The following is a 26,107-nucleotide window of genomic DNA, read 5'->3' as shown; positions in this document are numbered from 1 at the left end:
CTCCTTTTGCTGTTCTGACCTGCTGCAAATGAGATGGCGAGCTTCTGGCAGCGTTCCTGAGGAATCTTATCCCATTCCTCATGAGCAACGGCCTCCGGTTCAGTAATATTCTCGGGTTTGCGTGCTGCAACCGCCTTCTTCAAATCCCACCAGAGATTTACGATGGGGTGACTGTGTTGACCCTGTAGAATCTTCCAGGACTTCCAAGCCTTGGTGGAATTTGAGGTATGCTTGGGATCATCGTCCTGTTGGAAGGTCCAGTGACGCCCAAGCTTCAGCTTCCTCACAGACTACAGAATACAGACGGCGTGATGTTTTCTCCTAGGATTTCCTGATACTTCAATGAATCCGTCTCGCCTTCCACCCGCTGCAGGTTTCCAGTACCAGCGGATGCAAAGCAGCCCCAGAGCATCACCGAGCCACCACCATGCTGTGGACAGAGTGTTCTTTCTTCATTCTTCTTCCTCCAGACATACCGCTGATCCATCGTGCTGAAAAGTTCCAGTTTTGTTTCATTGCTCCACAGAACAGAATCCCAAATCTTCTGTGGATTATTTGTGATTTTGAGCGACTTTTCTTGTGCTTTTGAGTCAGAAGTGGTGAACGTTTTGGAGTTCTGGCATGGAAACCTTCTGCGTTTAGTACGCGCCTTACAGTGCTCACTGAAACCTCAGAGCCTGTTACACCAGGTCTTGCTGCAGGTCTTTTGCAGTCACTCGAGGGTTTTTCACAACCTGCCTTCTCAGAGATCTGCTTGCAGCCGTCGATAGCTTCCTTTTTCTTCCCCGTCCAGATATTTAATATATTTTCTACCCCTAGCCAGTTCAGGTATTTTACGTGTTCCAGCTCAAGCACACCTGCTGCAACTAATGAAGCCCTTGATTATTAGCATCAGGTGTGCTTGAGACAACACCTGTTTTGCATATTTGTGCTGTTGTGAGGGATTCTATTCAGGGGGCTGAATCATTTTGAGACTGGAGAAGTCAGTTGCATTTTCAGTTGAATTTGGGGGAACAGCTTGAAGCATTCGTTGTGAACTATGTCAATTGCTTTTGTTTGATTTGTTCATTGCAAACAACTAAAAGTCTGTACATTCTGACAATAAACCCGATTTGTAACGGGGGTCGAGTCATTTTGATTGCAACTGTATATGCATCGATGCAGAATCTTCAGAGAGTCATGGAATAAGTAGCGTTGTGTGTCCTGCGGCTTTTTTGGTGAGGCACAGACCCATAAATTAACATCGAAGTATCCGGAGGCCGCCTTTTCATAAAGCGAGTGGTTCTGGAGTACAGGGATAAACCGGGAGATAAGCAGGAAGCCATTCTTTAGTTCACGAGCCAGTGACTCCGGCTTAAGTGCCGATTTTATCTCCTCGCATTAGTTTTTTTTTTTTTTTTTTTTTTAAATTTCCCGTCCTGTGAAGAGCCACATGCAAAGAATAAAAATGGCACTCGTTTGTACGTGTTTGCGTGCGCTGCCCAATCCCACCCCCACCGTCCCCCGCCTTGTTTTTATTTGCTTGGGAGGTCGTTTCCACAACAACCTATCTGCACATCCTTCTCCGAGCACCCCACATGGCTCAGATTATGGCCGAGGAATGCTGCATGTTTCCCCATTAACTCTCAAGCATCCCTGTGTGCCAGCACTTTGCTCCCTCCATCTGTCTCACTCAGTCCTTCGACAAATACCCAACCCCACCGCCCTCCCCACCCCCCCTCGCCGCAGTCATCTGTTTATAGTACGAAGTCGTCTAATCATTTTTATCCACACAAACAGCGGCGGCTCGCAGGAATGCTCCACAACACTGCGTCTGTTTGTTTGATGACCTTCTAGTTTAGAGAAGTCATTCTGTATCTCTCGAATCACATGGCACACTGGTGTTTTAGCGACACGCTTATTATAATAGCGATTTTCCTGGAGACTGTGAGCTGTGACTCATTGATTTGAGCCCGCTACGATGTTTGACATCTTTGTTCCCTTGGTGTTTTTTTTTTCTTTTCTTTTCTTTTCTTTTCTTGCAGGCTGCCTTCCTGGGCCAGCGTGGCCTGCTCGAGAACGATTTCCTGCCCAAGGTGTTAGACGGCATGGCCTTCGCCGGGTTTGTGTCCGAGAGAGGGCCTCCGTACAGAGCCTGTGATCTCTTTGACGAGGTGAAGTGCACCGCTCTTTGGTGTCTTACCCCAATAACACCAAGTAATGCTTTCTGCAGGATGTCTGAGAATCCTCATGTAGATTAGACTGACGTGATTCTCCTGCTGTTGTCTTGTTAGCTGGTGGCTTACGACATGGCGCGCTTTAAGGAGGAAGAGGAGAACCCAGGCATACTTCAGAAGCACACTAGAGAGCTGTCAGAGCAGCTTTACCGCAATGTGAGCACATAAACCTTGTTCTTTCAGGCTGTCCATCTCTCTCTCTCTCTCTCTCTCTCTCTCTCTCTCTCTCTCTCTCTCTCTCTCTCTATGTCCTGACCTCTCTTTCTTCACTCCATCTGGCTGTCCTTTGGAGCAAACGTCTCTGTTTTTTCTCTCTCCTTGCTCTGCTGCACTGTGTTGATTAAGCACTGAGCTTCTGCCAAATATTTGACCACTCATGCTCTCGACACGGACATTTCAGCTGGAACTAAGGGTTTGTTTATTGAACTTTAAAGCATCTGCAGAGTAGCTCGGCTCAAGAGGATCTCTGTGATTAACGCAGACGTTTTCACTGCTCGCCATCGCCGGAGTTTTTATTCCAGGTAAAATCCTGGGTTTCACTCGCTGTGTGTTTTGTTTGCTCCTCAGGAAAATCCCAACCCTCATATGGCCTTTCAGAAGGTTCCTCGGCCCAGCGAGGGCTCTCATCTCCGGGTGCACATGACGCCCTTTCCCCTGCTACATGAGGAGAAGGTCGAGGAGCTCACGCACGAGGGCCTGGCCAAACAAAACTATTCCAACATCAGTACGCGGGTCGAGAAGAAGTGTGTGGTGCCTGCAGGTCCCCCTGTGGGTGAGTACCAGAAAGCACCGGGAAGGTCGTGAATTACATCACAGACCTGACTCGACCTGAGCTGGGGCTCGATAAATTGTGTAAGGGTCATGCTATTGTAGGAAAATAATCATCGATGTAGTGATGATGATTATTTTCCTGGAACAGCGTGTTTTATTCCACTTATTCAGCAGCAATTCTCCAACAATGACACTTTTTTTTAATTTTTTTTTTTTATCGATTAAATCATACTTTTTATCCATTTATAGTTACCTTTAGTGTTGTGACTGTTCCAAAGTGCTATCAGTGGAGACTCCTTCCATCAGTTGCTAAATGAACGCTCACGTGACACGTCCTCAATACAAGTGCAAGTTGTTACTATAGAAACGGCAGCACTAATTAGCACCAAAGCTAATGTTATAGAAAACGAATCCACATCTTTCGGCCAATCAGGACGGAGAACTCGGCAGCAACGTGACGTAATAATTATTATTCATTACGATCACCACTAAAATTATGGTTATTGTTTTCTAGACTAGACACTTTTTTTTTTTTTTTGGTATCTTGTGAAGTTGAAACTGTTAGCATTTAACAGACACGACGTTCTCCACCTCTGCGTTTCAGTGTCAATCACAGGGAAGGCCAGCTCGGTGTTCAACAGCGCCCGGCGCCTAGAGGTTGTCCGGAGCTGCATCGGCTTTATCTTCGACAACAAGACGCTGGAGACCGAGAAGGTGAGCGGAGCAAAAGAGCAGCACGAACCACATGCAGATAACACACGTGCACACATCTGGACCAAGATTGTTCAGAGATTAGTGTATTACTCATGGCATTAGAATGGATATCACCATCAAACCTCCATCTGGGAGTCGTGCACACGCAGCAGCTGAGAAGGGAACGGTGGGAAGGGGTGAACAAACAGTCACACATACTCCTCTTATCTCCCGCTCCCTATCACATACAGAAATGTTATTCTATCATTAACTAGCGGCATTGTTTACTTTACGTTCTCTTCAGCCAAATAACTCCATAAACCACCTAAACCCTTACAGGGGTTGCCGAGATCTTATCTGAGTCTTTTTTTTTCTTTTTCCGGATGGATTCCCCTTATAACAGCTGTGGGATGGTAGCCAGTTCTTTCACGCACTCATTGGTTTTAATATAAAAGCTTTCGCTCCTTTGTGGCTACAAAAATGTCGAACTCCAAGCTCACTGCTCCAGCGAGCCAGTAAAGCCGTCACCACCGTGTAGCCATTTCCACACCGCTGATATGAAAACTTGGACCGAGCGTGAACAGAGCCGCCAGAAACATCATGCGATACAGTCGAATATTGGCTGGATTGTAACGTTTTTTGTGTGTTTTTTTTTCTTTCTTTTTTTTAAACGAATCATTCCAAGTGTCCATATCGAAAAACATCTTTCCGTATTAATATTACTCGACCAATTAAAGGACAAAACACAGCTTTATTATGACGATGTGCTAGCAATCCGGGGCATTTATTTATTTTGCTCGCATTAGATTTGGGTCTAATCGATACTCGGCGAAACATTTCTATTCCGGTGGGCGTGGTCTCTTCTTTGGTGACCCCGCCCCCATCCACAGTGTACAAGGGCTCACGGAATGGTTCGATGAGGATGATCTAAAATGTTCTAACTCGTACGCCGTGGTCTTCACGGCCAACAAATGCTAACCCGGTTGCACATTTTGTGGACCAAGCGGCCTCAAACTTATCAAAATGATCAAAAACGCCATCTTTTGGAAGAACGATGTTCATCGCTGCAGTGATGTGCGTTTCATTTGTGTCTGTAGAGGGAGCCACAAAGGAACGAGAGGTGCTAAATTTCCAGAAAGATACGTTCTGATGTCATGTTATATGCTGACTAATAATACAGTTGCGATCAAAATTATTCGACCCCCAGTGCAAATCAGGTTTATTGTCCAAATGTACAGACTTTCAGCTGTATGCGATGAACAAATCAAACAAAAGCAGTTGAAATAGTTCAACACGACGAATGCTTCAAGTGGTTTCTCCAAATTCAACTGAAAATGCAACTTGTAATGACTTCTCCAGTCTCAAAATGATTCACCCCCTTCATGGCGAGCATCTTTAGTGTTTAGTAGAGCTCCTTTTGCTGTTCTGACCTGCTGCAAATGAGATGCAGAGCTTCTGGCAGCGTTCCTGAGGAATCTTATCCCATTCCTCATGAGCAACGGCCTCCGGTTCAGTAATATTCTCGGGTTTGCGTGCTGCAACCGCCTTCTTCAAATCCCACCAGAGATTTACGATGGGGTGACTGTGTTGACCCTGTAGAATCTTCCAGGACTTCCAAGCCTTGGTGGAATTTGCGGTATGCTTGGGATCATCGTCCTGTTGGAAGGTCCAGTGACGCCCAAGATTCAGCTTGATGTTTTCTCCTGGATTTCCTGATACTTCAATGAATCCGTCTCGCCTTCCACACGCTGCAGGTTTCCGGTACCAGAGGATGCAAATAAGCCCCAGAGCATCACCGAGCCACCACCATGCTCGACTGTGGACAGAGTGTTCTTTCTTCATTCTTCTTCCTCCAGACATACCGCTGATCCATCGTGCTGAAAAGTTCCAGTTTTGTTTCATCGCTCCACAGAACAGAATCCCAAATCTTCTGTGGATTATTTATATGATTTTGAGCGACTTTTCTTGTGCTTTTGGGTCAGAAGTGGTGCACGTCTTGGAGTTCTGGCATGGAAACCTTCTGCGTTTAGTACGCGCCTTACAGTGCTCACTGAAACCTCAGAGCCTGTTACTCCAGGTCTTGCTGCAGGTCTTTTGCAGTCACTCGAGGGTTTTTCACAACCTGCCTTCTCAGAGATCTGCTTGCAGCCGTCGATAGCTTCCTTTTTCTTCCCTGTCCAGATATTTAATATATTTTCTACCCCTAGCCAGTTCAGGTATTTTACGTGTTCCAGCTCAAGCACACCTGCTGCAACTAATGAAGCCCTTGATTATTAGCATCAGGTGTGCTTGAGACAACACCTGTTTTGCATATTTGTGCTGTTGTGAGGGATTCTATTCAGGGGGCTGAATCATTTTGAGACTGGAGAAATCCTTATAAGTTGCATTTTCAGTTGAATTTGGTGAATGTTTTGGTGGTGATGGTGGCGGTGCTGTTTGTGCCGTTGTGTCCAGGCTCTCCCTGCTGCCCTGCGTGCCCTGAAAGGCAAAGCGGCTCGGCAGTGTCTGACCGAAGAACTCAGTCTACACGTGCAGATGAACCGCGCCATCCTGGACCACCAGCAGTTCGACCACATAGTGCGCATGATGAACTGCGCCCTTCAGGTGGGACACGTCACATACCTACCTGCACTCACAATTACAAGACACGGAGAGCATGCTTGCAGTACAATCCCGTAAAAGATACGTAATGAAACAACCTTTCGTAAAACTCATGACTTCCTCACTCATTTTCCTGAAGGTATTTAAGAGCTAAACCACAAACGAAACCAGCAGAGAAGCTCTAATAGCTATCATTTCCAACGTTTTGCTAGGGAGACCTCCTGGTGTCTTTTTTTTTTTCTCGTGAGTTCGACGTCTGTGGTGCTCTGTAATGGGTAAAGTGTGTGTGATACCATTGTTATGACTTCTTTTAGTGACTTTTTTATGAATATACAGTGAGGAGTGATTTGGGTTAATTACGGCACTTTGGTTTATATCGAGTTTGTAATTTATGGCTGTTTGGAAGAACATATCACCGTGGAAGTCCTGTGTTCTTCTATTATTATTATTATTATTATTTTTATTTAAAATTGCATAACAATTAGTGATTTATTCAAAATGTCCCCTACATTGTTCTCGTATTCTTCTATAAACTGTCATGTCGCCATCAATCAGAGCGTAACGAGGTCCTGCTGGTAGTCCTTTTGTTTTACAGCTCCACATGACGAGTTCGGGGGATTTTTAACAGCACGGCGCCGTTTTACTAGCGCGCAGCTTTTATGGAGTCACTTTGAGTTCCTGGCATATTTCGGTGCTCCGAACCTGGGCGAGGTTATTAGTCCGAACATCTGCAGCTGTAGTGGACTCGAGCGGCCGCAGCACCGCAGGTCACTGGACGTGGGAGCTGTAAAAGAACATCCAGTTTTGCGGTCTGCGACGGGAGGTCAAATATGCGCTCCGTAATGTGTTTTCGGCCCTCGGGCACAATATTTGGGAAGGCTTTGGTATGCCACCTCATTAGATTTCTGACCCTCGTTCAATCCCGGGATGGGGAGGTGTTGGTGGGGGGTGTTTAAATATCGTTAGTGAAAAGTTGTACAGCGAACAAAATGTGTGTCATGTTTTATCTTTTGATATATTTTTAAGCATGTGGATGTCCCGGTTTAATACAGTGAAGGGTGTGCCTCTGGTGAGGTTTTTATTTATTCATTTTATTTAAAAAAAAAAAAAAAGCATGCTACAGTAGAGAACATATTTTTTTACTTGAAATACTTGAAACGATGCCAGAGCGTTCTGTATATAAAATGATGCGCATGAAATCCATACCTGGCCCATCAGACGCGCTTAACGGTGACGGATAACAGCGTACCCGATGATCTATAACGTTCTACGCGACGTCCAGTGATTCTATAGATTTTACAGAGACGTAATCGGGAAGGAATGCTTTTGAATCGTTGTCGAGACCGTCTTAACGGCACGGGGAGAGATTCTAATGGAAGCCACCTGACCGATAAGAGTGGCGCGCTGGAGAATCGTTAAACGCAGCGGCGATCAAAGTCTGATCTACGAAGACGCCAGCAGGTTCGGTAGGTCCCCGCGCTTTCGTGAACGTACACACCGGCACCGCGGTGCGCTTTAGACGTCGTTTGACACCCGCAAGCAGCGTGGAAACGGCACGTAGGGTTTAGTTGAAATTGGACGACACCACCATCCATCCACCTCTCACATAATTCGGCAGATGGCTTTCTCTCTTCGAATTGTTTTCATATCTCGCACGCTTCATCACGAGAAAAGCGGAGAGCCGGCACGAGAAGTGCTGACCGCGCAGCAGCCGGTGGCGGTGCCAGAACTTGTTTGCGAGCTACTCATGTAATGACCTCGGCGCTTAAAAATGAGCACACTCACACACGAAAGATGTGCTCCTCGTTTTTTTTGGCTTATCAGCCACCTTGTCACACAAGTCAATGTTGTAATCGAGCATAATAGCTGATTAGTGTAAATAGATGGACGACGTTTTGTCTATCTGTTGAAAAATGCAGCGCATTCCTGCACTCACTCGTAGCGAGGTCAAGGCGTTATGGGATCCACATGTCGTGGTAAGAAGCCCGGCTTTTTTTTCCGCTATAAGTCACTAGAAGTGTGTTCATTCCTCTGTCACGTCAGCGTGCCGGGTTCACTAGGACGTATTTTTCCCGTGCACGTTCTTAATTGCACAAGCTACAGGCTGTACGTTAGATCAGAGGTGAAATAATATAATATTCGCCACACTGGAGGAAAAGCTTGCCGAAATCCGCGACCGTGTGTTCATACGAGCACGTTATACCCACGTGCGCACTAAATCAGCGGGATCTGTATGCACAGGCATACACGAAGCTGTCGGAGCCTTCGCCGGAGCGCCGCGGTCTATTTCCAGACAAGCCGACGGACTCGCTGGAGACCGAGACGACTACAAGGCACGACCTTGTCAATCAGCGCTCACCGTCCAGAGCACTAATTGATCAGATATAGCGCCGAGAGAACACTTTGTCAGAGCGAGGCTTTTGTCTCGTCTCCAAGCACTTAGTTATCTGGAATTGATGATGCCTGCTCTGCTCATGGACCATGTCCTCCATGGAGGAGGAGCTGCTGTGTTAGTGATTACATGCTTGTGGGGTGACTTCCTGCATTCCCAAAACCGACATGGAGCATCTGTTTATAAGTCAGATGCAGATGCTATGAATATTCATTGGATTTGCTGTGCAAAAATTTTAATTAAAAAAAACATGCATGTCACACATGCGATCTGATTTCTTGTTTTTACGACAAGGTGCGAACGCCTCGGTTTAAGCAGTCCATAAATGATAAACTTTAATAATCACAGCCTCCTGTGTGTGTGTTTATATGTGTGGGTGAGAACTACAGCCATGGCCAGATCTGGGACAGGATGTTGAGCAAGACGGACGGGCAGAAACCCTGCAGCGGGGACGGAGTGCAAAAGCATCCTGGCATCCCAGCCATTTCCTGCACGGTGACTGATGACCGAGCTGTGAGACAGCACCCACTCGGGTTCTTGTGCCGGAATCCGTTTGTTAATTCTGTGTCAGAAATAGTCAGTTCGTCGCTGTTAAATCTAGCATCCTTGGTGTGTCACTTCTGAGGAACACTTTCGGTCCGCTCTGAGGTATTAGAACAGCAAGGCCAATTCTGTCGTTTTCGCTGTACATTGAAGACATTTGGGTTGGAGGTCAAATGGTAAATGGTCTGCACTTATATAGCGCTTTTATCCAAAGCGCTTTACACTGTGTCTCATTCACCCATTCACACTCACACTCCAACGGTAGTAGAGCTGCCGTGCAAGGCACTAACTCGCCATCGGGAGCAACGTGTCTTGTGTTCAGTGTCTCGCCCAAGGACACTTCGGCATGCGGAGTCATGTGGGCCAGGAATCGAACCGCCAACCCTACGATTAGTGGACAACCTGCTCTACCACCTGAGACACAGCTGCCCAAAGTCAAGGTCAAAGATGGCTATATTATGTACTGTAGAAGGTGAAATGCCCAGAATCCTACTAATTTGTCTCTGGGGAATGTTGTTCTCAAAGTGTGGGATTATTCGCTCGACCCATCCTGGCTCTTGAAGGACTAGGGACTTTTGGAGGTACTCAGTGTGTTTCCACCACAGGGACCAAGCTGTAAATTAAGTTCCGGGTAAAATCAGAAAGTCCCTGCTTGGGAGAAGGTACTTTTTCAAAGTTCAGGAATACTGTGGGTGGGACTTGGATGCTGAACATGCGGATTGGTTGAGCGCATGCAGCATTTTATTTCAACCACCACAGTGGTGCGTACAGTGACAGTTGTTTATTGCGATTCGAATCGACACAATGGAGTTTCTTTAAAAAAAATACGACCTATGGACCGACGATGAGGTTCAGGCCTTGTTAAGTATTTATGCCAAGGACGAAATACAGCGGGAACTGGAAACGGCGGCCGGCAATGCAAAAGTATACTTAATCCTATGAAAAAAGTTCCTGGGACTAATTGTTCCGGGTAATTTCGGTGGAAACGCGGCGTACGATCAGACGATTGCCTCACCTGTTTCACGTCACCATCTTATTTCAACTTGTCCTAAATTACCCCTGTCCCAACTTTTTTGGAATGTGTTGCATGCATCAATGTCAAAATGAACTTTTACCTTCAAAAAACTATGCAGTCGATTTAGGTAAAACATCAAATACCTCGTCTTTATACGTTTTTTTTGTTTAAATACAAGACAAAGGTACATTTACAAATCACTCTGGCTGAAGGAGCTCCTGAGCTGCCTCAGCTCAGCATAGAGAGGATGAGAGGGGTTGTCCATGATGGTTTTCAGCTTCCTTCTCATCCTCCTCTCAGTCACCACCTCCACACCGTCCAGTTCCATCCCCACCACCGAGCTGGCTTTCTTCACCAGCTTGCCCAGTTTGTTGGCGCCACAAGTCCCGATGCCACCTCCCCAGCACACCCCAGCAAAGAAGATGACACTGGCCACCACAGACTGGTAGAACATCCGTAGCAGCCTGGTGCACACATTGAAGGACCTGAGCCTGCTCAGGCAGAACAGCCTGCTCTGTCCTTTCCTGTAGAGGGCGTCTGTGTTGTCTGTCCAGTCCAGTTTATTGTTGAGGTGCACCCCCAGGAACTTATAGATGTCCACCACCTCTACCCCTTCGCCCCTTATTACAGCAGGGGTGTGGGGCCTCTTGCTGTGTCTGAAGTCCACCACCAGCTCCTTGGTTTTTCCTGTGTTGAGCTGGAGGTGGTTGCTGGTATACTCCTGAACATGATATTCCTGAGCGATTGTGACTCACACTGACAATCCTATTACAGTCATTCAGTGTCAGTGCCATGTCAGGGGTGTCTCGGAATTGGCAGGACATTTGTAGTCATATGACATATGCACCAGCTCAGACATGCCAAACATCATTACGTACCTACTTCAGGCACAAAACAAGTCCAACAACAGAGTGACAGACAGGAGCTGACAGCCAATCGAGAGAGAGAGAGAAAGAGAGCAATGGGAGTTGGAGTCAATTTAATACTATAAGATTGGCTGTGGCTCAGGTGGTAGGGCGGGTTGCCTCCACATACCGAAGTGTCCTTGGGCAAGACACTGAACCCCGAGTTTCTCCCGATGGCAAGCTAGCACCTTGCATGGCAGCTCTACTACCATTGGTGTGTGTGTGTGTGTGTGTGTGAATGGGTGAATGAGACACAGTGCAAAGCGCTAAGGTTAAAAAAGCGCTATATAAGTGCAGACCATTTAAGGGGAAACTAGATGATTTTTTTTTTCACAGCTAGATTTGGGACCTTGAGTCATCTGCTCGCTTCTGTGTATATTTATTTACGTTTTAGCAAGCGGGCCAAAATTATCCGCAAGGCATCGGAGGTGATAGTTTCGTTCTCTACGCTGTAATTTAGATAGCTAGAGACCGTGGGCTCCAGATATTCTTGGAGCCATCTGTGTAAGTAGCGTGGTGTGGTATTACAGCAGAGCGGCGAGATGTTCTGCGCTTTCTCCTGGTACTCGGGAACTGGGACAGTCACATTGATCAGCACAATCCAAAAAGGTTTTTAAAAATTTTTTTTTTTACCATAGTGCTTCTGTAAATCCGAGGAAACAGCAGCACATGATCATATCCTCGCACTCAACATCGGTGTAAATGATTATTTTGTCTCGTTTAGTACCGCCCTTCAGAAGGTACATAAAATATTTACATGTTTCCCAGAAATAATATCAATTTACACTGATCATCCTGTTCAAAAGTTTACACCCCCTCCCGCTCTTAAAGCATCGTGTTGCCTTCTTGATCATTAGTGAACGTTCACGTGGAAAGGGCTCAAATATGCAGAAGTAAAGATGCTGGAGAAGTAAAGAATGTGTAGGACCTGGAGGATTTTTCTGAAGAACAGTGGGCAGGTTACCTGCTCAGGAGAAACAAGGGACTCATGAAGAACTCTCACAAAACATAAAAACATCATGCCATTGATCATCCAGGTAACGACACACGGGATTAAGAATCGAGCGCGTTGCCCGATTTATTTATTTATTCATTCATTTATTTATTTCCGGCAGTAGAACAGCGCACTGGGAAGTTACGATCTCGATCGTTCCCATGCTAGAGTAGTTACCTTTAATAGCAACAGGTAAACATCACGTAGCACCTGGCCTTTGACTTATTCATGCTGGCTGAACAAACAAATCTGGTTGACTACATGTTATTCACCATCGCACTGACCAAATATTACACACTTTATACAGGAAACTTTGTACGGACGTGTCATGAAGCACCTGGTTTTTAGAGGATATTGTGCTATTTTTGCCCAGATCCTCGTTTTTGTTTTTTTTTTCCTTTCACAGCTCCTCGAAAGAGCGTGTGAAGTAACGAGTACAGAAAGCTAGTCCATCTTCATTTCCTGACCTTAGTGTGTACAAAAGTCAACATGCCGGAGGGAACTAGGTCACATGCTGTAATGCATGTGGAGAAAAGGACACACACACACACACACACACACTCATACAGAGGTCTCTAGGAGCACGTACTGTATGGAGTCCTGACTCATAGGCACATGTGCTCGGTCTGCATTCCTGTGGAGACGAGTAAAAGCCTCATACGTGCTGCAGCTCACAGGAAGGCATCCTGCACTTCAGGTTTTAACCGTTAAGCATGACGTCTCAATCACGTGTTTAACTGTAGCAGTGAAGTGTGTGTGTGTGTGTGTGTGTGTGTGCTGTTATTAGAATGATTAGTGATTAGTAAGGTAATGATGTGCGGTGGTACATCACTGCATTAACAGCATTTAATTCCTCTCATACCACAGCAATGATTGCAAGATTGATTGATTGATTGATTGATTGATTGATTGATTGAAGAATGACACGTTGTGCTTTTTATCCGCTTACGGTGTTAAATGCTGATTTTTTTCCGAACAGCTAGGATGTTTTCGGATTAGCGTAGCGTCGATTCACCCTTCCGTTGAAGCCATTTCTCGTCCGTCAGAGATGAATCAGCATCTAACATTAACTCTCCGAGTAGGGCCGGGCTACGATTCCGAATTCATTTTCCCGTCATATTTAACGCAATTATTAATAAATGGTGTAATTTTTCATCGTTTTAAAAAAAATAGTAATTTATAAGAATGGGACTTTTGGAAAATGTAGATGTGCGAAAATACTATCAGCACCATCTACTAGTGAAAACTCTGGTTCTTTTCGAATAGAAGCTATTTAAAGAAAGGATTAACAAACCATAGAGGTTTCCGTCACGTGGTCATATGATCACACTGAAATGCACAACCTGGCGCCCCACGTGCGGGATTGCTTTTCACCTCCGTTCACCTCCAGAGGGTTTTATCACTGAGAAAACGTGGATAAAAGAAAAAAACAAAAAGGATAACCGTTACATTTTGTTTTATCATTATAGTCATCCGCACTCGGGAGCGCTCCGTCTATTTTAGTCCGTTTTATATTCAGCGGATTCTGGTACTCTGGAAAGGTACTCGGAGTTTATCTCTCACCGCGTTTAGAATTACACAGAGCGCATTAGGGATTATTATCTAGCTGCTATTCTGAACATTTCAGCTGCGAACTATTTCTTTATTTTTTTTTTTCTCCCTTTCTCTGGAATTCTGATAAACAATGCGATGTGTTTAGTAAACAGCCGTGTAAGAGCCTTGCAGGAAAATCTGCTGCACAGTTGGTCTATGGGGGGGTCGTGGAGGGGGGAGGGGGTTGTGGAGGTGGGAGGGCGTTGTGGGGGGTATCGATGGCACGACTTTCATGTTCGGAACTTCTGTTTTACATTTGTTCCTCTCCTTATATTCCACTCTTGCTCTTTTTCTTTTTTTTTTTCCCCCCTTCTTTTTTTTTTTTTTTTTTTTTGAGTCTGGAGACACGGTTGTAAAAAGGTGTTTCAGACAAGCACACGCAGGGGATTAAAAAGAAATGCTCCATGCGTAAAAAATCAACCAAATCTTCTAGGTTTTGACGTTTTTGTGGCTAAAAAGATACATAGTTGCGAAGACTTATTATTTTTATTTATTTATCCCCCCCCCCTCGCTCATAATTTACGCTGTAAATCCAGTTATTTATCACAGACGTTCTTCCTCCACGGTGCATTTTCCTCCTCGAGTCATTTCCTCGTTTCCTGTCCTGTAGTTCGTCTGTCTACGGAGACTCGGTGTTATTTAGGGCCATGCGATTTGACGATATGATCACTATCGTGATGTTTTCACGCCGTGATACGTTTTTTTTTTTTTTATAAGTATCGTCGATATCGTCAGGCATTTGTGCTCCTGTAAGTATCCTCAAGTGGACGTTGATGTCTAGCAATTTCAAATCATCTCCGAATCGATTATCTCTTACATCTGTTCCGTTAAACGTCGGTGAAGCTCCGTGTCGAGACGTTTAACGGGAACGATGACGTTCTAGCGGACGGTTCTGTTTGATTTTCAGATATTTTGTTGTAAAACTACTATTCAGTGATCTTCAGTAAACAACGTTAAATAACGTCCTGTAGCCCAAATAAAAGTCGGATAATTCCACAGATCTCCTGATGCATGTCGTGTACGCAAGTTATCGTGATACGGTGCGATATTCATGCTATACAATACAATACAATCGCCCACCCTCTAATGTGACCGTAATAAAAAAAAAAACGGACTTTATCGGTAAATTTAGATCATGTTAATAATAATGCAGCGCGCAGAAACGAACGCGAAATCGAGCAAACTCAGTATTCAGAAGAGCTTGTGATTTATTTATTTATTTATTTATTTATTTATTTATAAACATGAGTACAGCTAAAATGTCTCGTTTACCGACAAACATCACCACGAAAGAGCGCGTGTACAAGTCGCATCGCAATTTTTTTTACAAAAAAAAGCAAAATCAAGCATTTTTGGCCTCGACAATCACACACACACACACACACACACACACACACACACACACACACACACACACACGAAAAAACCCACCTCTGGGAAATCCTGTACGGGTTCTCTTTAAAACTCAAAAAAAAGCAAACAAACCTGTTCACGTTTTCTTATTATTCCTCATGATTTGTCGTCACACAATCACCACAGGTTTCTAGTTTATACCTTAATGATTGTACATTGTGTTTTATCTTTACACTTCATCATGAAGCACTTTGAGATGGTGTATTCTAAGATGAAAATCGTTCTGTTAATCACTGATTATTGTTTTTTATTATTTCAGGTCGCACCTTTCCAGTAACATTGTGTGTGTGTGTGTGTGTGTGTGTGTGTGTGTGTGTGTGTGTGTGTGTGTGTGTGTGTGTAACACATGAACATTTTGTTACCCTTTTTTTTTTTTTTTTTTTTTTTTGGTGGTTGAATTATGCCAAGACAATTCCGGTATCTTCTTGGAATGTAAATCGTAAAATTGTTGTTTTAAAAAAAAAAAAAAAAAAACGACCGACTGAGAACAAATGAGTCATAGATAAGTTTATAGAAGTGTGTGTGGAAGGACAGTTGCAGGACAGTGAGCTAATGCAAAATGTTCCTGCCAGAACGCTGATAAGACCAAGTATTATGTGGAAGTGTGATTGTGGCTATAAAGTGCAGTAATATTTATTTTTAAATAACGTGAACCAGGGTGTTGTTGTAACAGGAATTATTTTCTTCTGTGGACTGCCAGATCTATTTATTTCCTGTTCGTCATCCGCTCGTATTATCTCTGCCCGCAGGACTGCTCCAATTCTGAAGAGTATACGGTGGCTGCAGCTTTGCTTCCCCTGACCACAGCCTTTTATCGGGTGAGTGCACGTCGAGGTCAGCTCTTCCTATGATTTCACGATGATGTCATGAAAAGTGACTGCTGCTGATGTCACTTGTGGGCATGTTGCTTCGAATGAGCCGAAAGGTTTAGTTAAGTAAGGGATGACGAAAACAGACGGTGTATTTATCGGAAAACAATCGACTTGATTTGAATATAGCAAAAGTAGTTTGTTTTTGATATCCACCTAAAAGTTGTTTTCTTGTGATATCGACATAACAAAATAGTTGTTTTCTCCTGGTATGAACATAACGGAAGTTGTGTTCTCTTGATATCGACATAACGAAAGTCGTTGCTAGCGCGTGGCCTCTTAGAGCTTCAGTAGATACGGCCCGATACGAAGTGGAGGATTCGTATAACGGCACGGTTTGGAGTGTTTTACTCCGCTTATACCGCAGCGGTTTGCTAACGCCGTCACACGATTGAACGGATGACAGTTAGATTTCATTTTGTCGGACATCCTTCACCAGCTCTTTCTCTTTCTCAAAAACGCAGTTTCCTGAGAAACCGGACCACGTAAACTCCTCCGTCCTGAACCTCCTCCTAACCCCAGGTCCCCGTTGTGTTGTAATAACCGAAGACAGCAGCGTGAGAAAACCCATGTCAAAGAATGCAGGAATAAATAAGCATCTTTGAAATCCCGAAGCCGCTGCGGTTTTGAAAGAAAACCTATTTATTCTCTATTTTTTGTTTTCGCTGGGATGAGTTAACACGCCTCTGAGCGAGCGGCTTGACTAACCGCAGTGTTCGCACAGTTGTTGTCATAGACGCGGACGCGGCGGGTCTCTGTCCGCTTCTCGCTGTGAGCATGTGAGAGTGTGTGTTGATATAGTGACTCACTGCTTGCCTATGGGATCTCTGATGTAACTGAAACGTTCAGGGCGATCCCTGTTTCCTTCCCACAAAAACAGCACCTGCTCTGTGCTCGAATTAAACCTCTTAAATATTTGCCGTAAGCACATCTGCACCCGGGGTCGGGGCTGAGGGCAAGTGCAACCCACGCTTGCATGGTTGTTTTGTATCCATTTGTTTTTACTCCCCTGTTTTTTTTTTTTGTGTGTTTGTTTTGTTTTGTTTTAGTGTTTGTTATCAGTTCCTGGCCCCCTAAAGGCCCCCTTAATCACTCATCATCATCATCATCATCATCATCATCCGCTTACACTCACGACACTGTGCGGAAGTGAATTTAGCCAACCTTTTAAAACTTTAAGGAAAGATGACAATGATATTGAGTCTTTATTGGTCACGTATACATTACAGCACAGTCAAATTCTTTTCTTCGTGTACCCCAGCATGTTAGAAGGTCGGGGTCAGAGCGCAGGGTCAGCTGACCACATGATACAGCGCCCCTGGAGCAGATAGGGTTAAGGGCCTTGCTCCAAGGCCCAACAGTGGCTGCTTGGCCGTTCTGGGGCTTGAACCCCCGACCTTCTGATCAGTAACCCATATTTATGCCTTTATATGCATCGCATTTACCCCAAGCTACAGCAGGGACTCGACTCGGGTCCTTAGCGATCTGTGAAGTGACGAGCACAATGCCATCGACGCCGACATTAGCATGAAATTGGAATCTGAGCATAGTCGAGGAGGTGAGACGGACTAAAAGGCTAAAGCGCCGCCGCATCTCTCTCTTTAGGTGGAGATGGATCGAGGGCAAAAATGTCACCAGAGGCCATCGAATAAAGCCGACTAAAGATACAATATATAGAAAGACACCCCTGAGGGCAAGCGGTACCGTTTGGTACCTTTTTTCGTCGTTTCCACACAACCAGAAGGAAACCCGAGGCCGATTTCTCTTGTTCTCCAAGACACACGTGAGCAGTTTTGGAAAGCCAATTCCATGAGCCCCATCCCTACAAAATCAGCAAGCGCTGTTTCTCCACACACCCACAGGGGAAACATCATCGTGTAATCTGTTTGTATGACAGTTAATGGTGTGTACTTCCACAACAGGAACATTGCAGAACTTTTCTCAAATCGCTGACACAGTTGAGTGACCAGCTGTGCTGGCTTTAGACATCTGAAAACAATTCTTCAACATATTGGTCTTCTTATAATTCCTCTTCCGTTTTCCGTTAACGAAAACAGCCGATTAAAGCCTTGTTTTGAAAAAAGGACGTACCACACCGGTCGTAAAAAACGAGACGTCTCTGATGCGGACAGGAGAGATTAAGGAGAATTAATTTATTGATTTTCGCCGCTCCGGGAATCCGATTTCTCCCGGCTTTCCAAAGGAATGATGTTTGTATGCAGGTCGCTTACGCAGGCAGATCAAGACTAGGCCCGTGATTTATTCTTCGTGTAATCAATCTTTCACCTAAAGCCGAGGCAAGGACGTTTGCAGACATTTGCGCAGCCGTCCCCCCGTCCCCCCCCCCCCCGTATCGCAGCGCTCTGCTCCCAGGACCGTACTCGTTCACGATGTGTCTTACTGGCTTCTTGAAGCTGGTTTGGCAGGAGATGAAGGCACTAATCTCTTGCGCGTGGTCTGTCTCCTCTCCTCTTTTGACGCTAAACTGAGATACAGAGGTAAGAGGAGGACGTGATGGAAGGACCGGGCCTCGTTCCTGGGTTGGACGCTCCCGTCTTCCTGTTTCCAGGTGCAGTCTGGGTTAAAGTGGAGTAGGGGTCAGGACGTGCCGATGGAGTTTGACACGGACGGGTGTTGTTGGTTTACGGAGGGTGGAAGATTAACCCCGTGTCCCAGGCAGGTCAGTCGAGGACGTCGGTAACGCTGAGTGTGAATCGTGTCCTCGTGAGAACCTGCTGCGTTTAAAGTCATTGGTGGCATGAAGTAATGCCTCAGTGAAAAGGACGGGGTGGATTCTAAATCTCAGCAAGTTGTTGGCCAGTGTTACAGCTACGGTGTGTCCTCGCTTTGCACAGAAAAGATCATATTTGAGTCTGGCTAGTGTCTTCTCCTGACGTGTTTAACCGTGAGGAGATTGACACAAGCAAACAAAAATGTAGCTGTGCTCCCGGGTTACAGCCGTGTGTTTTTTATTTTTTTTAACCCTCAGTAACATGTTCTTACCACAATTTAAAATGTAAATTCATATTACACATAGGGTATAACATGAGACCTAGTGCCCTTCATGCGTACTACAGAGTGTGACATAATACCTAGTGCCCTTCATGCGTACTACAGAGTGTGACATAATACCTAGTGCCCTTCATGCGTACTACAGAGTGTGACATAATACCTAGTGCCCTTCATGTGTACTACAGAGAGAGTGACATAATACCTAGTGCCCTTCATGCGTACTACAGAGACTGTGACATAATACCTAGTGCCCTTCATGCGTACTACAGAGACTGTGACATAATACCTAGTGCCCTTCATGCGTACTACAGAGAGAGTGACATAATACCTAGTGCCCTTCATGCGTACTACAGAGAGAGTGACATAATACCTAGTGCCCTTCATGTGTACTACAGAGTGTGACATAATACCTAGTGCCCTTCATGTGTACTACAGAGAGTGTGACATAATACCTAGTGCCCTTCATGCGTACTACAGAGTGTGACATAATACCTAGTGCCCTTCATGCGTACTACAGAGACTGTGACATAATACCTAGTGCCCTTCATGTGTACAACAGAGAGTGACATAATACCTAGTGCCCTTCATGTGTACTACAGAGTGTGACATAATACCTAGTGCCCTTCATGTGTACTACAGAGTGTGACATAATACCTAGTGCCCTTCATGCGTACTACAGAGAGAGTGACATAATACCTAGTGCCCTTCATGTGTACTACAGAGTGTGACATAATACCTAGTGCCCTTCATGCGTACTACAGAGAGAGTGACATAATACCTAGTGCCCTTCATGTGTACTACAGAGTGTGACATAATACCTAGTGCCCTTCATGTGTACTACAGAGTGTGACATAATACCTAGTGCCCTTCATGTGTACTACAGAGTGTGACATAATACCTAGTGCCCTTCATGTGTACTACAGAGTGTGACATAATACCTAGTGCCCTTCATGTGTACTACAGAGTGTGACATAATACCTAGTGCCCTTCATGTGTACTACAGAGTGTGACATAATACCTAGTGCCCTTCATGTGTACTACAGAGTGTGACATGATACCTAGTGCCCTTCATGCGTACTACAGAGAGAGTGACATAATACCTAGTGCCCTTCATGCGTACTACAGAGAGAGTGACATAATACCTAGTGCCCTTCATGTGTACTACAGAGTGTGACATAATACCTAGTGCCCTTCATGCGTACTACAGAGAGAGTGACATAATACCTAGTGCCCTTCATGTGTACTACAGAGTGTGACATAATACCTAGTGCCCTTCATGTGTACTACAGAGAGTGTGACATAATACCTAGTGCCCTTCATGCGTACTACAGAGTGTGACATAATACCTAGTGCCCTTCATGCGTACTACAGAGAGTGTGACATAATACCTAGTGCCCTTCATGCGTACTACAGAGACTGTGACATAATACCTAGTGCCCTTCATGTGTACAACAGAGAGTGACATAATACCTAGTGCCCTTCATGTGTACTACAGAGTGTGACATAATACCTAGTGCCCTTCATGTGTACTACAGAGTGTGACATAATACCTAGTGCCCTTCATGCGTACTACAGAGAGAGTGACATAATACCTAGTGCCCTTCATGTGTACTACAGAGTGTGACATAATACCTAGTGCCCTTCATGTGTACTACAGAGTGTGACATAATACCTAGTGCCCTTCATGCGTACTACAGAGAGAGTGACATAATACCTAGTGCCCTTCATGTGTACTACAGAGTGTGACATAATACCTAGTGCCCTTCATGTGTACTACAGAGTGTGACATAATACCTAGTGCCCTTCATGTGTACTACAGAGTGTGACATAATACCTAGTGCCCTTCATGTGTACTACACAGAGTGTGACATAATACCTAGTGCCCTTCATGTGTACTACAGAGTGTGACATAATACCTAGTGCCCTTCATGTGTACTACACAGAGTGTGACATAATACCTAGTGCCCTTCATGTGTACTACAGAGTGTGACATAATACCTAGTGCCCTTCATGTGTACTACAGAGTGTGTGACATAATACCTAGTGCCCTTCATGCATATGAAAGAGTATAACCTAATTCCTACTGTCTTTCATGCATACTAAAAAGGGTATGACGTTATACCTACTGTCCTTCATGCATATTAAAGAGGGTATGACGTGATACCTAGTGTCCTTCATGCATACTAAAGAGGGTATGACGTGATACCTAGTGTCCTTCATGCATATTAAAGAGGGTATGACGTGATACCTAGTGTCCTTCATGCATACTAAAAAGGGTATGACGTTATACCTAGTGCCCTTCAAACTCCTCTGTATTTTTATTTTTTTTAAATACCAAAGATTAAAGTATTGGCACCCTATGCTGTCTGCCATTAGTACAAACTGACTGTCACGTGCTCAGTGGTTCATCTTGTAAGGGAGACACAGGACAGCACCGTGCATGCCCGGTCACGTCCATCATTATTCACCCAGTAACCTCTCAGTGGGTAACGCTACATGATGGGAAACACACAAACATACACAGAGAGAGAGAGATCGAGAAATAACAGATAGCTTGGAGGATTTGTTTGGTAGAAAAGCACTACGAGTTTTCATTGAGATGTGGTGATTGTGACAGATTCTGGCTCACACTCATCGGTCCATCTTGTCCGTGGCTCACGGCCTGCTTGTTGCTTCTGCTCAAACAATTACCGTGCGCACACGCCGTCCACGTGGCCGTGTGTGTGTCTGTGTGTGTGTTTGGTGCTCCTCCACGGAAGAAACTAGGTCAGAAAATCACGTCCAGAGTTTTATCACCTTTCTCAAATCCTGCCTGCACACTGCACAAAAAGTTTTCACAGCCCGACTGAATGCTCTTCATAGCCCCGTTAACCAGATCACTTACCTTACCCAGCGTCCTTTCATGCGTTTATTATCGTCCCAGCGTGTCCAAATATTTAAAGTAGATAATTAGGCAGTAAAATCATTTTTGTATGTTATTTTTGCTCACGCTGGGACCTCGACTCCAGAGCCGCGTCCCAGTTTTATGACGTTCGGCGACTCGTAGAATGTTAGAATGTCAGCGCCTCCGCCGCAGCCACCCGCTGTTTGTGTGTGCTGTAAACGTATCAGCTCATGCGGTTTACCCTCTCACCAGGTTTGCCGAGCGAGCTTGGCAGACTTCTGGAGCTTTGTCATCTTTCCCTGTTACTCTCTGTGGTCAAGGTCTGTATGCCATAGTGCACAGGAAGCACTTCAACACCCAGGCCACTGTTTAAACCTCTGGACTTGCGAGATTATTTTGAGATTGTTTTTAACTCGCTATAGAAACTGCTTAGCCTTTCGACACAGAGATTTCATGTCTCATAAGGTTGGGAAGAATTTTTTTTTTTTTAACCATAGCCAAAGGCTACCCCCCCTCCCCCCCACCCCCTCCCATTGATCACAGCAGAGTTTCCAAAGATCACCTTGGAAAGAAACAAGAACAAATGGCCAACTATTTACCGTTAATGACGCCTATTGTGGAAGCAACCTCACAGGTTTGTTTTGGCCCTGAAATACGATTTAAGATGCCTCCGAATCGGTGTGTTTTCAGAGTGATCATGTAAAGTGTGTTATTTTCCTCTGGTATGTAGATTAGAAGGAAAAATGCCGGTTATGGCCTTTAATTTGTGTCATTATGTACTCAATTGCTCAGTAACAACCCACCCCCATAACATCGACCGGAATGACTCACATGAACATTATGTTTGTGGAAAATAGCAGGGATAGTGTCACAAGTTTCGATATGATAACACATTTGCTATTGAACACACAAAAACATCAGGTCGAGCGCAGGAGTTTTTCCAGATGTATACTGTAACATCTGTTAGCTCGAGAGGTTTGTTGTGTCTACGCATCACCGAGGTATGTAAAACATACCGGAAGCGCACTAGCCCGCGAATACGTTCAATTCAATTCAATATTATTTGTATAGCGCTCCTTACAACGGACGTTGTCTGAAAGCAGCTTTGCGGAAACATATGAACACAGGATGGAGATTTTAAGCGTGTGGATTTATCCCTATTGAGCGAGCCGGTGGTGACGGTGGCGAGGAAAAACTCCGAGATGATACGAGGAAGAAACCTTGAGGAGAACCGGACTCCGAAGGGAACCCGTCCTCGTCTGGTTCACACCGGACAGTGTGAACGTAAAAGAAAGTTCTTTATGTTTGTTGAAGTAGTCCACTGATCACTAAAGGAGACTTGAGTGTAAAACTGTATGCGGTAATTGCAGTCCCAAGGCCATCGCAGCAACCGTAGCTCCAGTTCACAGCGAGAACGTCCATGTGGAATTGAGGTCCAAAACCATTTCCATGGTACTTCAGGTGGTAGCATCCTCATCAATCCCCATGCTGTAGCCTCCGAACATCCACATTGATCCGGATCAATTCGAAAACGCGTCCTTTTCTCTACGTTTTGGCCTTCAGTCCACGCCGAGACAGCGTTTGTGTCTCCCAAGCAGAAAAACCGATCAACGAAAACGCCGCTTTCGCGTTTTAGAAAACGGAGCTATTCAAAAACAACGAGGTATTTTTAGTCACGTGACCTTCACGTTCAACACAAAACAAACAAGATGGTGGACGACGTCGCAGTGCAGCCGTCGTGCCTGCTATCCAGTCCGATAGCGTTGTGAACGATTTAATGTCACTTTGTACAACCTTCAGAGTCAAATCGATTCATATTCGCATCAGTTCAAGGAGACGGAAAGTAAATAAACGCCTGACGGAAATGACGCGGCGTGGAAAAAAAAAACGATCGTGACGTTTTTACGCATGCACGGTAAGCGGTTTCGGACGTTTCGTTGCGGACGAGCGATCCTTGGGTTTTCAGATCTGTTTTTCTTTTCACTGTAGATAATCAAGGTCACGTTAATTATTAACACACAGTTGGATTTCACGAAAGGTCGAATATATGCAGATTCAGCTTCGTGTAAATGCAGCACGAACAAAATAAAGGGTAAACATTTTCACGCGAGGCGGTCGACGCGGACAAAATTCCACATATTTGCCACGTGTGCACACAGACTGTCAGAGCGCAGAACGATTTAGATCAGATCCGTGAGTGAAAAACGAATTAGACGCGACCGGTGTGGAGCTCCAGACTCCGCATCGGCGATCTCCGACCTTTAGCTGGCGCAGTCCGATTGTTTGCATTCTTTCGGTCACAGTTTGTGCAGCAGGGGATTTGAAGGTTTTGTTTTTCAAGCTGTTATATCCTCAAAGCAGACACAGCGACTTGCTCCTCTGACTCCTGCGTGCCTCGAGCTGTCCAGTTCCTGACCTCTCGGTGTTTACTTTTGCATTGGCGCGACGTCCAAGCTGCGATTTCCAACATGTTCTGGAGTCATTTTTCTCGGGCCGCGCTTGCCGGTGGAATCCGTAATACGTCAACCCGTCGTCCTTGTTGCACAGGTTTGTTTGTCAGCTGTCATAGCTGTAAACGCGTTGTTTGGATCAAGATGGCTTTTAGTGCTCCTAGACACAAATATTTTGCAGCACAGCGTATTTAATTCTGCTCGCCAGCACGGCGGGCAGGCACCCGGTTAAACACATAAGGAGTTTATTCAGATTGGATAAGCGTTAAAGTGGTGTTAGTGTTAAAGAGATACTCGATGCGATTTTTCTGCCTAATCTGTATCCAGTTGAACTTTTGGAAAGGATTAATTAGACCGATTTTGGGAAGCATTCAGAGTTGGTGACTTTACAGAAGCTGCATCAATATTTACATCTTCAGCCAGCCCAGAAGAACCCACGTCACACCCCTCTTCATCTCCCTCCACTGACGTCCTGTAGCCTCGCGTATCAAATTCAAGGCCTCGATGCTCACGTACAAGACCTTGTCGGGAACAGCGCCCCCTACCTCAACTCTCTCCCGAAGGTTTACGTTCCCTCACGCGATCTGCGATCGATCAACGACCGGCGCTTAGTAGTTCCTACTCGGCGTGGCTCGAGGTCCCTTTCCAGAACCTTCACACTAACTGTCCCTCAGTGGTGGAATGAACTTCCGACCTCGATCCGGACCGCAGAGTCTCTCACCATCTTCAGAAAAACAGCTAAAGACCCAGCTCTTCCGTGAGCACCTAACGAACCCCTGAAACGCCAACCCCACCCCGACGTTATTTAAATAAATAAATAAATAAATGACTCTGGCTCCTACACCTCTTCTCTGCTCACGTTGCTTCCCTAGAACTCCATTACAGATCTCGCATGGTAGCGCTACTTGTATTGTTCTCCGCTTGGTCTGTCGCTCCGCTCGTATTTCCTCATTTGTGAGTCGCTTCGGATAAAAGCGTCCGCTAAACGGATAAACGTAAATGTAAATCCGCGCACGTTCGTCCTTTCGCCTCGTGTCCGAAACGAGTTTTCTCAGAAGCCTGTGGACCACCAGCTTTGACCACGTGTGCTTGGTTTTAGAATACATTTTTTTAAAAATCAATCGAGGCTAGAAAATACGGACCGAAGAAGGAAAAAGGGTTTTGTCCAAAATCAGCTGTCGGATCTAACCAAAGGACGCAACATAAAAGCACGAAAGAACTTCCTCGGGATAAAATCCCTGAGGTAAACGGTGTCTCCAATTAAGACTCTGAAGAACTTTAAAGGGACGATCCTTTTCATTCGTTTTATTTGAAGTCTGGTTTGCAACGCCTGCGTAACTCCCGAATGCCGCTTATATCCGAGTACGCAGTTGTGGCATCGAACCCTAACTACGCACGCCTAACTCGACCGTAAAGCGTAGATTTGATCGGTTTATTTGAAAACGAATCCAGCAACCGCCCTTTGACCTCCACCGTAGGTGAGTTTGGAGTAAACAGCGTCTCTGTTAGCGGTCTCAGCTGCCGGGAAATTCTTGTTTGTGGGAACAGAAAATACGCTACAGATCCAGTAGATAGAGATTAGGATGAAGCAAAGTGGACTCTTCCTTTAATTCAGCAGCGTGTAAACCAGGCTAGTGCAAAAATCCTTACAATTTAGTGATTCATTGTTTATAAGACTCAAGTCTCTCAGGGCTAAACAATGCATTCCTCTCACTTAATCACACAAATCACACGTTTACTGTAAAACACACTCGTC

The 26,107-nt window shown here is 45.2% G+C and overlaps 1 protein-coding gene across 4 annotated transcripts in view; it reads left to right on the top strand.

The window, feature by feature from the left end:
• Positions 1–26,107, top strand: part of sbf2 (SET binding factor 2) — a 124,156-nt gene that overhangs the window by 56,143 nt on the left and 41,906 nt on the right. For 3 of the 4 annotated variants that reach the window (XM_047157934.2, XM_017478116.3, XM_017478115.3), the window contains exons 12-17: positions 2,025–2,153; positions 2,274–2,372; positions 2,784–2,988; positions 3,592–3,701; positions 6,135–6,284; positions 15,886–15,954. In XM_047157934.2, the coding sequence (XP_047013890.1) occupies positions 2,025–2,153; positions 2,274–2,372; positions 2,784–2,988; positions 3,592–3,701; positions 6,135–6,284; positions 15,886–15,954 (762 nt within the window). The remainder of the gene's footprint in view (positions 1–2,024; positions 2,154–2,273; positions 2,373–2,783; positions 2,989–3,591; positions 3,702–6,134; positions 6,285–15,885; positions 15,955–26,107) is intronic. The other variant, XM_047157933.2, reaches the window with a different exon arrangement.

Source organism: Ictalurus punctatus, chromosome 10 (genome assembly GCF_001660625.3).
Source record: "Ictalurus punctatus breed USDA103 chromosome 10, Coco_2.0, whole genome shotgun sequence".
Taxonomy (NCBI): Eukaryota; Metazoa; Chordata; class Actinopteri; order Siluriformes; family Ictaluridae; genus Ictalurus; species Ictalurus punctatus.
Note: the sequence above shows the minus strand (reverse complement) of the source record. Positions and strands in the feature narration are given on the sequence as shown.